The sequence below is a fragment of the Elephas maximus genome, chromosome 3 (genome assembly GCF_024166365.1).
Source record: "Elephas maximus indicus isolate mEleMax1 chromosome 3, mEleMax1 primary haplotype, whole genome shotgun sequence".
Taxonomy (NCBI): domain Eukaryota; kingdom Metazoa; phylum Chordata; class Mammalia; order Proboscidea; family Elephantidae; genus Elephas; species Elephas maximus.
The window spans coordinates 28,422,365-28,436,851 of NC_064821.1; the positions used below are offsets into that span (position 1 = coordinate 28,422,365).

At 57.4% G+C, this 14,487-nt stretch overlaps 1 protein-coding gene across 3 annotated transcripts; it reads right to left on the reverse strand.

The window, feature by feature from the left end:
• Positions 1-29: 29 nt before the first annotated feature.
• Positions 30-14,378, reverse strand: RAVER1 (ribonucleoprotein, PTB binding 1). Of its 3 annotated transcripts, XM_049876847.1 has the most exons (14): positions 14,010-14,378; positions 12,351-12,417; positions 9,045-9,514; positions 6,231-6,422; positions 5,924-6,053; positions 5,494-5,588; positions 4,267-4,354; positions 3,799-4,010; positions 3,609-3,702; positions 3,394-3,533; positions 2,522-2,596; positions 1,895-2,026; positions 1,438-1,521; positions 31-1,348 (listed from the first exon to the last, which is right to left on the reverse strand). In XM_049876847.1, the coding sequence occupies exons 1-14, from the start codon at positions 14,271-14,273 to the stop codon at positions 1,202-1,204; spliced, it is 2,190 nt and encodes a 729-aa protein (XP_049732804.1). In that variant the 5' UTR covers positions 14,274-14,378; the 3' UTR covers positions 31-1,201. The 3 variants fall into 3 exon arrangements, with proteins under 3 accessions (XP_049732803.1, XP_049732804.1, XP_049732802.1); XM_049876846.1 differs by having other exon boundaries at positions 30-1,348; positions 3,394-3,702; positions 4,267-4,351; XM_049876845.1 differs by having other exon boundaries at positions 3,394-3,702.
• Positions 14,379-14,487: the final 109 nt, after the last annotated feature.

Genomic DNA, 14,487 nt, shown 5'->3' on the forward strand with positions numbered 1-14,487 from the left:
GCTTTCTTTAAACCCATTTACTTACAAACTTTAATTCAGCAAAGGTTTGTGTGGGACTGGGGAAAGGACACCCCCTGGAGTGGAGATGGGCCGGAGTCTGGGGAAGGAAGCTGGTGGCCCAGCTGGCCAGGAGCAGGGCCCAGGGTCACCTCTGGCAGACAGGTCCTGCTCACGGGCAGGAGCAAGCGTATCTACATGGAGTTGGTGGTGTGGGGCACTGGGCCAAAGGGAGGCCAGCTCCGGGTGATCTGGCCTGGGAATGGAGAGGTGGAGTTTGTCTTCAGAAGGGGGTGGACAGCAGAGGCTCACTGGGCTGGATACAATGCTCAACACTCACAGACAGCAGGGGACTGGCTTCAGCTGGCAGAGAAAGCCCAGCTCTGCATGTAGGCCTGGGCGCAAAGGTGAGGGTGGGTGTGCCAAGACCAAGGTTTTGACTTCCTTCTGTCCCAGGGGCAGGCACCCTGGGCAAAGGGGCCCAATCCCCAGGCCAGAGCGGTTTGGTCCTGAGCCAAGCTCCAGAGCTTGGCGTCTGAGAGGCTCTGGCTGGCTGGGGCCTGGGGCCTGGCTTTAAGGCATCTGAAGGTGAGGGGACTGTGGCAGGGAGTTGGGGACCCAGGACTGGGCACAGGCCAGAGTGGGCAGGCAGGGGCAGGAGACGACCTTGCCTGCAACAGACACGGGGAAAAGCGAAAATGGCCATTCAAACCAAAAGGTGTGGACCAGAGGAACAGACACGCTGAGCCTTGAAGGAATCAGAGCTGGGGTTCTCCTGGATTGTTTTTAAAAAACGTTAAAAATTAGAAAAGGAAACAAAAGTCAATTGTCAAAGTTAAAAAAGGGGGGCAGTCTCTGATCTTCACGGGAGGTCACGGAGACCTCCAAGGCACTCGAAAGGCCGAGACACAGGAGCAACGAGGCAAGAGAGGACTCCCAGAGGTGGACACAGTGGAGGGCAGGAGACAGCAGAGGGGAGAGAGCGCAGGCTGGGGCCCTCTCTCGTAAGGCTGCAGGGTTTCGGCGCCCAGAGCAGGCCAAAGGTGCAGAGTGGCCCCCAGACTCCCCCACACTCCCTGGGCTCCGGCTAGTTGGTCAGAAAAGTCTTTCCAAGATTTTTCTATTACCAAAAAAAAAAAACAAAACACCAGAAGGCCCAAAAGCGACTCAGTGCAGGCCCTTGAGCATCTCTGGTGCTGGCCTCTTAGAAAATCCGCTTCCTCTTCAGGTAGGAGTCCGCGTAGTGGCCACCAAGGCCCTGGGAGTGCTGGCCCACGTAGCTGCCCTCCGGGCTGGGCTCAGGCGAGGGCAGCAGGTGGGCAAAGCTTCGTTTCTGGCCACCCAGTGGGGTCTGGAGACAGAAGGTGGGGGGTGGTGAGTCAGGGGCCATCCAGGGGCCACGGCTCCCCAGCCCTGCAGGTCCCTGTCCCCTGCCCGTACCTTCAGCAGGTGGCTGTGGCCATTGGGCCCTGGGCTGAGGCCCAGAAGCCCTTCTCCGGAGCCCAGCGGAGAGGAGCCGACTGCCTGGGCAAAATGGAGAAAGAGAGGAGAGTCAGTTCCTGTAGCCCAGAGGAAGGAGTCCCTAGGGCAGAGGCAAGGGGTTTCAGGTTCACACCTTCCCCCTGCTACTTAGTAGCCAGGAGACCTGGAGCAGAGCCTCTGTTTCCTCATCTGTCAACTGGGTTTAATACCACCCACACACTGGGCTGTTGGGGGAGGAAGTGATGGGAAGCCCAGCAGGCTGGGCAGGGGCAGTGCTTGACATGTAGGCACTGAGACAAGGACATCTTGGTTCACCTGAGCCATGGCCTAGGCTTCAGAGTTCCCAGAGCCCTGGAGGCAGGGGCTCTGCGTTCTGGCTGTCCCTGGGGATGTCCTGGCCAGGGAAGCTCCTCACCTTGTTGAGGTGGCTCTGCTTGAGGCCAGCTTGCAAGCCACTGGCAAAGTAGGAAGTGGGCGAGCCAGAATAGAAGTGAGAGAGGGGGCCCCCACCACTCCGGTCGCCGAAGCCACTGGGCGGGGGGGACATCTGCAGAGAAGGGGTGAGCTAAGTGAGGCAGACCATTGGAATACTGGCCCCCAAGAAATCATGACTCCTACTGTCTATACCCTTGTGTGGATCCCCCAAATGATTGTGACTAGATTTGGCCAAGGGGACAGCAGCAAGATGCTGCAAGCAGGGTCCTGAATAAAGCCTGCAGACCAGGCCTCCCCTCCTCCTTGGGGAACCCTGGGACCACCAGCACATGAATGGGCACAGGCTCTGTGTGGAGCAGAGATACACCATCCCAGCTAAGGCCCCTGTCATCAGCCTGCCAACCGCCGGCCATGCAGGTGAGACCATCGGGGATCATCATTCGCAGTCGAGTGGCCGGATGACTCCAAAGAACCACTCGCCACCCCCACAGAACGGTGAGAACTAACAAAATGTTCACTGTTTTAAGTCACTATCGGAGGGCTGGTTTGTTCTGCAGCAGTAGCTAACCAGTACACCCAGAGGAGGAGTGGCCACAACAGCCCTTACCTTAAGTCGGCTGGGTCCATGGGGCCCTAAGGTGGGCTCTCGTGGGTGAGAAAAGAGCCGCCGAGGTCCCATGTCCTGAATGAAAGTGGGAGAAGCACGATGGTTTGGAGTCTGCACCCACCTCCGCCTCAGCTGAACTCCACGGCCCAGCTGCCCTCAGGCATGTCCGCCCCCTCCTCTCGAGGCCCAGCTGAGGCAAACGCTAGCACATGGGGCCAAACTCGGCCTGCAGGGGCCATGAGAGGGCAGCACAGGCAGAATGAAATGGGGTGTGTGCCTGTCCAAGAGGGTGCTGCACCTGGGCCCAGTGATGGCTACCATGAAGAAGCTTAGCCCTCACTGGGCCAGGTGTAGGGGGGTTTGCAAGGCAAGCGGGGAACCTGGGTTGTGTAGATCCACAATTTTTATATGTTGGCATTTATTTCAGGTCTTTTTTAAAAAAAAAAAAACCCTAACACAGGTGGCCTGTGGATGGCCAGCTTGCAACTTCTGACCTGGAGGAGACTGGAACCAGGGACAGAGACAGAAACTAAAGTGAGGACAGATGGACAGAGAGGTCGCTGAGCCCTGCTTCTAGGGAGAAAGAGACACGGCCTAAGGAAGGCCTCTTGAGAGACAGACAGATGCACGGGCTGAGCTGCAGGGACAGATAGGCAGACAGAAAACAGGACCTGGGGTGGTCCATGGACAGACAGATTTAAGGGCAGGGACTGTGTCCAGCATGTTCCCATTGTCTCCCTGGCCTCTGGCCTGGGACCCAGCTGACTCAGTAGGGGAGAAATATCAGTTTGGAAGATGAATTGCTCTTGGGACAAAAGGCCACACCAGCTGGCCCCTCATGGATAGCTGGCCACAGGGTGCTGGGTACTTACCGAGGGGTAGTCAAAGCTGTAGCTGTCAGGCAACCCTGGCTCAGGTGGCAGGCGGGTGCTGGTGAGGGGGCTGAGCAGACGAGACTTGAGCTGGAAGGCTTTGCTGCTGCTGCCACCTCCACCACTGCCGCCTCCAGGGGCTGGGGGGGCAGGCAGGGGGCCCTCAGCTGGGCGGCGGCTCCTCCCAGGGCCCCCCCAGCCCCGGGCCTCCTTACCCGCCAGGTTGCTGGCTGGGAGCAGGCTGTGTAGGTTCAGGTAGGGATTCAGGGGGATCCGGAAGTCCTTAGGGGGTTCCCCTAGCAGTGAGACCTGTGGCGGGACGGTGGTATCTGCAAGGGTCCCCGGCAGAGGGAACTGTGCAGGGTGGGAGGTGGATGTGGCTCTGGGCACAGGGCAGGGCCTTACCCCAGGGGGCGTTGGCAGAGGCCCACTGTCTTTCTGGAGGCCTCTAAGGCCAGTGCCTCGGAGCCCCGTGGGGGCAGGGGGTGGAGTGAGCTGGGCTGCTGAGGGGCCCAGGCCCATGGCCTCCCGGTCACTTCCAGAGGGGCCAAGCAGTGGCGGCAGCAGGGGTGGCGGCTTCCCTCGCCGAGGTGGCAGCTCTGGGGGCAGGCCCCCCCCTACAAAGAGAAGGAGGGGTCAGGGGCCCGGCCGAGCAGGATCCCTCCCCCTGGAGCCTCCACACATGGACCAGGGCCCAGTGGACAAGGGGCTGAACACTGAGCACCAGCTGACAGATGAAGACACACAGACCTGGAGAGGTGAGGCCACTTGCCCAAGGCCACCCTGCTGGGAACAGACACTCCCAGTGAGGAAATGGGCTTGGGAAGGGGATGTGGGGTGGTGCCAGCAGAGAGACAGTAGAGTCTGCATTACCTGCAGACAGCTCCCCAAGAAGGGGGTTGGCCGGCTGGGCTCCAGGCTGGAGGGGGCCCAGGGGAGAGTCTCCCAGGATGCCAGGCTTCTAGGGACAGAGCACAGTCAGCTGGGAACAGGGGTGCCAATCACCCAGCATATGCCTAGCCTCCAGCCCACAGCCACTCAGACAGACAGGTAGTGGCCCCACCCACTCACCACCCATCCACTCAGACAATGGCTGCTGAGGGCCTACTATGCAGTTACCCTGTCCTAGGTACTGGAGAGTCCTAAGTACTGGACAGACACAGGAGCCATGCACCAAAAACACAGTGTGTCAGGGTCTGTCACCCCACACTGTCTACCACTGTCAGACATACACACACATGGTGACAGTCACTCTTAGCCATACAAGGGCCCTCACACACAACCTCATGCCCTTGTCAGTTACAATCAGACACACCCACATCACTGATTTTGCTCCAGTGGACCAAACCAGGCAGAGCAGAGTGAGTGAGTGAGTGAGTGAGTGAGTGAGTGAGTGAGTGAGTGAGTGAGTGTGTGTGTGTGTGTGTGTGTGTGTGTGTGTGTGTGTGTGTGTGTGTGTGTGTGTGTGTGTGTGTGTGTGTGTGTGTGTGTGTGTGTGTGTGTGTGTGTGTGTGTGTGTGTGTGTGTGTGTGTGTGTGTGTGTGTGTGTGTGTGTGTGTGTGTGTGTGTGTGTGTGTGTGTTGAGAACCTGGGGTGGGAGCAAAAAGCTACTCTACTCTGCTGTGGGGTCTGGACTTTCTTCCTAAGACTGTTCTTCCACAAGAAATGCGGAGAACAGAAGTGGTGGGTACAAGCTGATATCTGGTAGTGCATCTCCCAGCCCCATACCTGGTTTCTGGTTGTAAGAGGGTATGTCTAGGTCCCCTGATCCTGCCCTGGCAATCAAAGCCAGGAGCCCTCTTGGGAGTAGGAAAGGGAACCCCTGCCATGAGGGGCAGAGGGGAGAGTCCTGGGCTTATGTGGATGGAAGTGACTTAGAAGTCACTTCCTGAGTCCTGTGTACCAGTGATAGGCCAGGTTCCGTACTGGGTACCAAGGATACACTCAGACATCAAACAGGCCACCGACACGAGCCATTGCCAGTTGCAGGTGATGTTTTATAAGCAAAGTCAGGGGCTACAGGTGTGTGCAGCAGGGACGGGCTCTGGCGGAGGAGCCCAGGTGGCGCAGGTGAGCGGGCGGCCTGGCTTGGGGCATTACCTTCTGACCCTGGGACTGCAGGGCCAGCTGCAGCAGCGCCGTGGACAAGGCTGGCCCGTTCAGCAGTGGCATAGCTGGGGGGGCACCTAGGAGGCCTGGGGGGAGACACAGAGAAGTGGGCAGTGGTCCCGGAATGGGCAAGGACTCTCCCCATTAAACATAGCCTGAGCCTGTTGACAGAACAGGAAACTGAAGCTGAAAGGACAACTGCGGAGCATGAGGGAAAGGCCTGGCAAGGGCAGACTCCATCGGGGTGGGGCAGCCCCACTTTCTACCCTTCAGCCTGGCTGCAGGTACTCTGCTTCCCTGGAAGAGGGCCTTAGGCACCTGGTCCCCACCCCCCTGTGACTGGCACTCTCCTGTGTCTCTCCCGCTCCGTCCCTCCTCCCTTGTCACTCAGAGCTCAGCGGGAAAGTTGGGGGCCCCTTACCCTGCTTGCCCCCGGCATTGCTGTGGAGCAGGGGGTTCAGCAGCAGCTGGAGGGAAGCAGATGGCCCCAGGTTGTTGAGCAGCTGCAGGATGTTGGGCTCAGGCAGGAGGCCCTTGCCCCGATTGAGGGCCTGAGGGAAGGTAGGGGGGCAGCTCAGAGCCTGGCCCAGGCTGGGGCCTTGCTGGTCCCTCCCACACCCAGAGCCCAGCTGGTGTCCACTGGGGACCTTGATTTCTTGAGGGAGAAGGGTCTGGCCCACCGCTCCCCAGTGCCCACCCCCTGGGCATCCTCCCCACCCCACACTCACCGTGGCCTGGGCAGCAATAAGTGCAGCCAGCATGCTGCGGCCAGGGGGCCCAGGGGCACAGAAGGAGACACGCAGATGGCTGCCCCCCAGGGCCAGCCCATCAGCCCGCTGCTGTGCCTCCTCCGCCATCTCCGCCGTCTCGTACTCCAGCACAGCGAAGCCCTTCAGCTGCCCATCCTGGCCATATGCCAGCTGGTGGGGGGGAAGCAGAGGTGAGCACTCAGTGACGGCAGCAACCACCAAGTGACAGCCTCGTGTGAAGTGACAACAGTGGCCAGGACATGGATCCTGCCCATGACAGCAACTCCAGAGAGGGGACTCAGCACCGCCACCAAGCCCTATGCCCACATTAGCTCATCTCTTCTCAGCCACCTGCCTCCTGCCCATGTTCCAGAGGAGGCAACTGAGGCAGAGAGGCTCACGTGCCTAAGGTCACACCGCTACTGAGGGCAGAGCTGGGGCCTGCCTCACACTGGTCAACTCCTCTGGCCTCACACCAATGCCACGGAGGGACTGTGATTACGATTCTGGAGCCACCAAGGCACAGGGGAGGGCCACCTCCTCACACGGCATAGCAGGGAAGAGGAGGGGCTGGCGAGGAAGAGGAAGTTCAGGCTAGGACACTGTCATGGGGCTGGAAAAGGCACAGCCTGGGTGAGACTGGATAGGGGAGGGGAAGGTCACATGGCCAGGTCAGGGAGGCCCCTCCACCCTCCACAGCTGTACTTCAGGCCTGCGGCCCTGGAGCCGGAACCCTGGAGCCAGATGTCTTCCGCGATTAAGGAGTCTGTGGAGGTAGAAGGCTAGAATGCTACACACGCTATATAGTAGGTATCCCTCAGTAGGGTCTAGGGCAGCTCGCTGTAATCGAACCCACGGATAGTTCTGCAGCAAGACACAAAGACAAAGCCCATTCGTAGTCCCACGTCAGTTCAGGTCAGGTTTTGCCACCAAGTGTGCCTGCCAAACTCAGGGAACAGATCTGAGTTTCAGGGCACTTGGATGCTGGAACTGTGGTAGGACTTCGCCCAGGAAAGCGGATGCTGTGAGGGCACTCAGCCGTGGCCCTGCCTGGCACCGAGGGGCTGCACGGCGCGGCTGGCCTCGTTTCTCTACAGCGCAGAGGAGGTACTGTCAGCACCCCCACTTTGCAGACAAGGAGACTGAAGGTCAGAGAGGGACAGTCCTTTGCCCAGGCCAGAGAAGGAACTGGGACCAGATGTGGCCAGGCTGCTGCCAGGCCCAAGATCCTTCTGAGACATACCCTTGTGGGTCCTGAGAGAGAACACAGATGGCTTCAACATGCTTTGGGACCAACGCAAATGTCTATCAGTAGGGGCCTAGCGGAGTCACTGGGTGATGCAGTTAAGCACTCTGGTGCTAACCAAAAGGTTGGCATTATGGGTTCATCCAGAGGCCCCTCGTAAGAAAATCCTGGCAACCTACTTCTGAAAAATCAGCCTTTGGAGCACAGCTCTGCTCTGACACACACACGGTCACCATGAGTTGGAACTGACTTGATGGCAACTGGTAACTGGTAAGGGCCTAGCACAGAATCCACAGGATGGAAACTGCGCAGCCAGAAAAGAACAAGGAAGTGCTTACGTCCAAACATGGAAAGATCCCCAAGACAAACCAAGTGGAGAAGATCAAACCAAACCAGGTACAGCACTATTTGGGTTGAGAAAAGGGGAAAGGGACATATCCACCCATTCATCCGAAAGGTGTGATGGCATCTCTGAATGGAGACACATGCTGTGTGCGGGGTGGCTGCTGAAGAAAGCGCTGGAGGCTGGGAGGGAGCCTAAACCACTGACCCTTCTGGACGGCTGAATTTGGAAATGTGAGTGAATCGCCTGTCCACAAAAATGAATAAAATGGAAAAAATGAGTCCAGGTGATATGGCACACAGTGAGGGCTGCGGAGCATCCGCCATGGGGACCTGAGAGTGAGACCAGCTGGGGACTAGGCCTAATTTCACCCTGCACTGCCTGTCACACACACATAGAAAAAGTCCATTGCTGTCAAGTTGACTCCAGCTCAAGTCCACCCCGACTCATGACAACGTGTCAGGGTAGAACTATGCTCCATAGGGTTTTCAATGGCAGATTTTTCGGAAGTATATACTAAGCCTTTCTTCTGAGGTGCCTCTCAGTGGACTTGAATTGCCAACCTTTCGGTTAGCAGTTAACCATTTGCACAGAAGTGCCTGACAAATGTGACTTGAACAAATGAGGGACTGTTTAGCCAACCCAGTACGTGAGCGTTGAAGAAGGGTACTGAAGAAGAGCACACAGAGAAGGGGGACCAAGGTTCAGAAGGCAGAGGGACTTACCCAGGGTCACGGAGCAAGGCTGGGATCTGGCCAAGGCCAGCCTGTCTGACTCCCAAGCCTGACTTCCTAACCTCAAGGAATAGAAGTGGCCTCCTCAGCTCTGCCTGGCCCAGGGCTGGGGCCCAGGAGGTGCCAACAAGTGTCTGATGAGGTCATGAGCGAATGACTGAGCGAGACTCACAACTGGTGGTTGTAAAGCCACCTCACCTGAGTTCTACAGGGGAGCTTGACGCCAGCGAGGTTAAGTGAGTTGCCTGAGGTGGTGTAAGGATTCGAATCCTGGCCACCTGGCTCGCCCCTGGGTGCTCACCCACACTATGCAGTCTCTAACAGAACCTTGTTTCAAAGTCCCATTACCCTGGCTTTACGGACGAAGGCATTAGGAGGACAGAGCAGGTGAGTGACTCCCAATAGCCCCTTCAGGTGCTCTGGGCCTGGCACTGCCTCCCATAACCCCTTGCACTGGGCACGGGGCTCACCTGGCAGAAGGTGGGTGTGTGGACCACCGAGAGTGCCCTGCGCAGGGCATCCACATCACTGAAGCCAGGTGGAAGGTGGTCGACACAGAGGCAGCGGGAGTGGAGCAGGGCGGGTGTCAGCTGTCCGGCATCTGTCCAGTGCACATAGAGGGTGCGCGGGCCCAGGGGCTTGCCCAGCAGGTCTGACTTGGCACGGGCGGCCGAGTCCTTCTTCATGTACTCGGCAAAGCCATAGCCCTTGGAGTGGCCAGTGCATTCACTGTAGACCAGGAAGCAGCGCTCCAGGCTGCCGAAGGGCCGCACCAGCTCTTCAAACTGCTGCTGCGTGAGGCTGGGGGGCAGGTTGGCCACGCAGAGCAGTGCATCCGTGGGCTGCAGCTGTACTGACAGCTCCCGCTCTCGCAGGCGGCTCTGGTGGAAGGAGCTGATGGCTGCCTCGGCCTGCTCACCATTCAGCAGCGTCACGAAGGCTGCGGCAGAGGGAGGCTCAGGGTCAGCAGGAACTCTGAGGGCCCACCCCCATCTTCTAAACCATCTCCTGCCCCATCTCCCTAACAACCAGGCTGCAGCAACAGCCAATCGGAACAGTCACCAACAACTCATACAACAGGCGATGCAGCAGTGCTTCCTGGTTTGAGGCCTCACTCCCTGCTCTCACCCTTACCCAAACTCAAAACCAACTATGTGCCAGGCTCTGTCCCAAGCACTCCACGTATAACTGGAATGCGTAACTACGCGCTATGCAGAGTAGTGATCAAGCAAGCAAGTGCTTGGTGGAGACTGGGTTTAAATCCCAGCCCCTGGGTGGCCTTGGGGCTTCAGTTTACTCATCTGCCAACTGGGAATAACAATAGCACCACCCATCTTCCTGAGCTGCATGAATTCAGAGAACAGTGCCAACTGTTGGGCCTGTTACTGTCACTCCTCACGACCACTATTTGGCACAGTGCAGCACATCCCCTGCCCAAGGGGAGGAGTCTGGACTCCAAGCCAGGCAGTCTGGCTCCAGAGCCTGGCTCCGCACTTCCTCCCTCACTGCCTCTCTTCCTGGGAGCCTGCCTCAGCCTCTTTGCTGCCCTCGCCACTCTGGTTCGCTTTCCACCTAGCAGCCACAGGGAGCTTTTCAAAATGACAGACCATGCCACGCCATCCAGTGGCTTCTGATGGCAGGGTCCAGTGGACCCTGCACGGCCTGGCCCCATGGCCTCTTTGACCTGCTTTCCCATCTCTCGCTGTTGCTCCCATCATGCTGCTCCGGCTACGCTGGCCACTGAGGGGCCTGGACCACACCAGGCACACTCCTACCTTGGGCCTTTATGCCTGCTGTTTCCTAAGTGCGGAACACCGATCCCCACCTCTTCAGCTAGGTAACCCCTACCCACCCTTCAGGACTGACCACAGATATCACTGCTGACATGAGCTTACCCTGACTGCTCCTGACTATTTCAGATCCTGGCTCTGGGCTCCCACAGTGCCATGCTGCTTTTCGTCCCCATAACCATCTCACCTCCTTTTATGGCCGTGTTTGAATACCATCCTCCTCCCCAACCAGACGGTCTCTGTATAGTTCACAGCTGTGTCCCCAGTGCTCATCACACAGTAAGTTATTTGTTGAAAATCTATATGAACTAAAGTGTCACTCACCCCTGACTCTCTGATGCCTGGCATGTACGTAATAGATGCTCAGCAAATACTTCTGACCCTTCAATGTTTACCAAGCTCCTACTACATGCCAGGCACCCATAGCCTTTTAGGATTTTTCGTGTGTTCAGCCTCATGACTAACCCAAGCAGGTAGGCGTTATGGTCATGGCCAATTTGCTGGCGGGAAAACTGAGGCTCAGAGAGGGTAAATCACTTGGCTATGGTCATAGCACAAGGATAGACCACAACACAAACCCAGGTCTGGTTGCCTCCAAAGCCCAAGACTTTTTTTTTCTTAAATTGTGCTTTAGGTAGAAGTTTACAGCTAGTTTCTCACACAAAAATTTATACACACCTTGTTATGTGATCCTAGCTGCTTTCCCTATAATGTGACAGCACACTCCTTTCCACCCCAGACTTCCCATGTCCAATCAACCAGCTCCTGTCCCTTTCTGCTTTCTCATCTCACCTTTGGACAGGAGCTGCCCATTCAGTCTCATGTATCTACTTAAGTTAAGAAGCACATTCTTCACAAATATCATTTTATATCTTATAGTCCAGTCTAACGTTTGTCTGAAGAGTTGGCTTCGGGAATGGTTTTAGCTCTGGCTTAACAGAGTCTGGGGGCCATGTCTTCTGGAGTTCCTCCAGCCTCAGTCAGACCATCAGGTCTGGTCTTTTTACTAGAATTTGAATTCTGTACCCAACTTTCTTCCTGCTCTGTCAGGGACTCTCTGTTGTGTTCCCTGTCAGGGTGGTCACTGGTGGTAGCCCAGAGCCCAAGACCTTTCAACCACTACCCTAGCCTGCCTCCCAGCCAGGTAGGTCTCAACAGGGCACCTCTCCTCTGCTCCTTTCAACTCATGTTACCAGTTGGAATATGAAGGCCCTGGGAGGTCTAATTCCCAGCACATGTGGGCAGGCAAGTCTCCACTGAGGGCCTCCCATGAGACCGGCCCCCAATCTTCAGAGTTGGCCCTCAGTGCAGGAGGCAGGCAGGTGAGCCTGCAATGACAGCCAGGGAGGTCACTGCTGTGAGGGGGGAACCCAGGGCACTGGGGGAGCCACCTGACCCTGCCTGGGTGGGGCATGGATGGAAGAGGGGACAGCTAAGAGCAGTGGCACAGGCAACAATCTGGAACCTTGCGGGCACCCTGAAGAGTTGGTGAGGCTGGGACATATCCTCACAGGAAGAGCCTCAGACAGATTTTCAGGAGAGAAGAACACTCAGGGTTAGGATCAGGTTGGATCAGATCTGCAGTCAGACTCGAGCTGGCTGACTGAAGGAGGAGAAGCAGAAGGAAATGGCTGAGCCAGAGAGGCTAGAGGGAGGCTGCCCTCCAGGCAGAAATGGAGGTGACAGGGATCAGGTGGAAGCCATGAGAGTAGAACGGCATCAGATTATTCTGTAGAGAACTAGACAGGCTTGGGTGACTAGGGGGAGAGGCGCAGGGACGGGTGGCCCAGTGCCTGGGTATCTGGCCGAGCAACCTGGAACAGCAACATCAAGGATGCTCTAAGATGGGCACCTAGGGTGAGGGACACATTGGGGCAACCTGCTGCACCGGCCTGAGGGGTGATGTTGGGCCTGGAACTCAGGAGGGGAAAAGCTAGGCCAGGACCCTCCCAGCATCACCCTCACCAAACCCCCAGCTTCACAAACCTGTCCCTTTGTATTTGTCCACAAAACAGTACTTGAGCTCATAGTCGCTGAGCAGGTCATGAACTTCCTGCAGAGACAAAAGCCAAAGGACAGGGAGTCAGGAGGGGATGAAGGGAGGAGCAATCCAGTGCCACTTACTCAATGCTTACTGGTGTCAACAACTATTCTAGCACTTAACATAGAATGCCTATGTTACCTTCTCCGTTTCACAAACGAGCAAACTGAGGCTCAGAGCTGCTACTTGCCAAGGCCATTAAGTGATACATGACAGAGCTGGGACTCAGAGCCTGGTTGCAGACTTTTAGGGACACCACCACACTCTCAGAGTTAGGTGGGTCTCAGTGCAAATTCCAGCTCTTAGGAAAGTCACTTAACCCATTTAGGAAAGTCATTTAACCCATCTAGACCTCGATTTGCAAGATGTTCTTGACTTTTTCCAACAACCCTACAAGCTAGGTATTAACAAACCCATTTTATAGATGAGGAAACAGGCACAGAGAGGTGAAGGGACTGCTGAAGGTCATGCAGTTGGTCAGGGAAGCCACAGGAATGCTACCCAGGGCTACCCAGGAAGCCCATGTACTTAACAAGCCCACACCCTGTAGTTACACATGCCTTCTGCTGGCACTGGTGGCCATCTCAAAAGCCAGCTGCGGGGGTGAAACACTGGGGCCTGTTTGTGCCAGACACACTGTGCACCCGTGGGAGAGACAGTGCATTCCCAGCTGAGAGACAGTGGGCAGTGGGTGAAGGAATGGCTTCAAAACAAGCCAGACCAAGCCTAGCAGCGCCTGCCCAGGTTTGTCCCCAAATCACACCCCTCTCAACACTCCAAGGGCCCCACCAGCCACAAGCCCACCTGTGGGCAGGGGAGGGCCAGTGGCAGGTGTGCTGGTGGGCCTGAGTGCACAGGAGCAGAAAGTACTCATTCCACCAGGGTAGGGCAAACTGAATGCCATCTCTCTGAGTCCAAAGAGCATCGGGAAGGCCTGCCCCAGCTAGGCCTCGAGAGAAAGGGAACTCCTGGCTGGAGGATCAGCCAATGGGGGCGCCACAGAACACAGGGCCCCCTGTCCTGCCGGTCTGTGGATTGGTGGCAGGAACTCCCTTCTTCCAAACTAATCTTGAGGGTTTGTGGAAAGGGAGCTCCCAGGGACTTATAGAACTTCCGGATCTATCTCGGAGAGGACTGCATCAGTGTGTGATAGGAAGGGCATACTCCAGGGAAACCTGAAACTTCTGGGGATGAGGCCCTGCCATCCCGTGGTAGTGGGGGGCGGGGGGAGGCAAAGCAAAATCTGCACAGGTAGCAACTGGCGTCCCGATATCCACAAGTTCTAATCTAGGCTGCCCATTCACGAACCCCCAACACGGCCAAGGCAGCCCGCCCCCTTCCATTCCCCGCCCCATTCAGTCACTTGGTCTCGCCCAAGCCTGTGGTCGCCCCTAGCAACGTCCTCCTTCAGCCCAATGCTGATTATTCCTCCATCGCCGCCCCCCACATCCAGAACTTGGTCTCTCCCGAACCTGCCTGGATACCGCGCTTAGACTCTCCGGCCGGCGCCCCCCACGCACGTCAGGTTGGTGGCGCCCAGTTCCCCCCGCGCACGCGCAGGATGGTATTTCCCGCTACGCTCCCACACCGCGCCCCCCCCATACCTGGTTGGTCACGTCCCCCGGGAGGCCCCGGATCAGTATCTTGCGGCGGTTACGGAACTGGCGCTCGGTATGCTCCAGGCGTTTCCGGATCTCCTCTGGATCTAGCGGCGGCAGCTCCTCCTCGGGAAACCGGCGCTCCGAAGCATCGCCGGCCTCATCCTCAGCCTCTGGGCTCAGAGGGGGCCGGTGAGTAACGGACACGTCGGCCGCCATCTTGGGAAACCCGGCGCCTTCTGGGACCAGCGAGCCGGGGCGGAGCAGCATAGAGCGGCAACGAGGGCGCACCCGTCGATTGGCTGGGTGGAGCCCCGCCTCCCTCCCTACTCCTTCAGCCCATTGGCTAAGGCCCAGCACGCCTCTCTGACTTTTAGCCCCATCTGGCCGCCATAGACTCCGCCCCCTTCCACCGCCCAATGCAGCTCAGAGAACACGCAGTGCATTGGGAGAGTTCCGGGGCGCCGGTGGAATCAAGCCACAG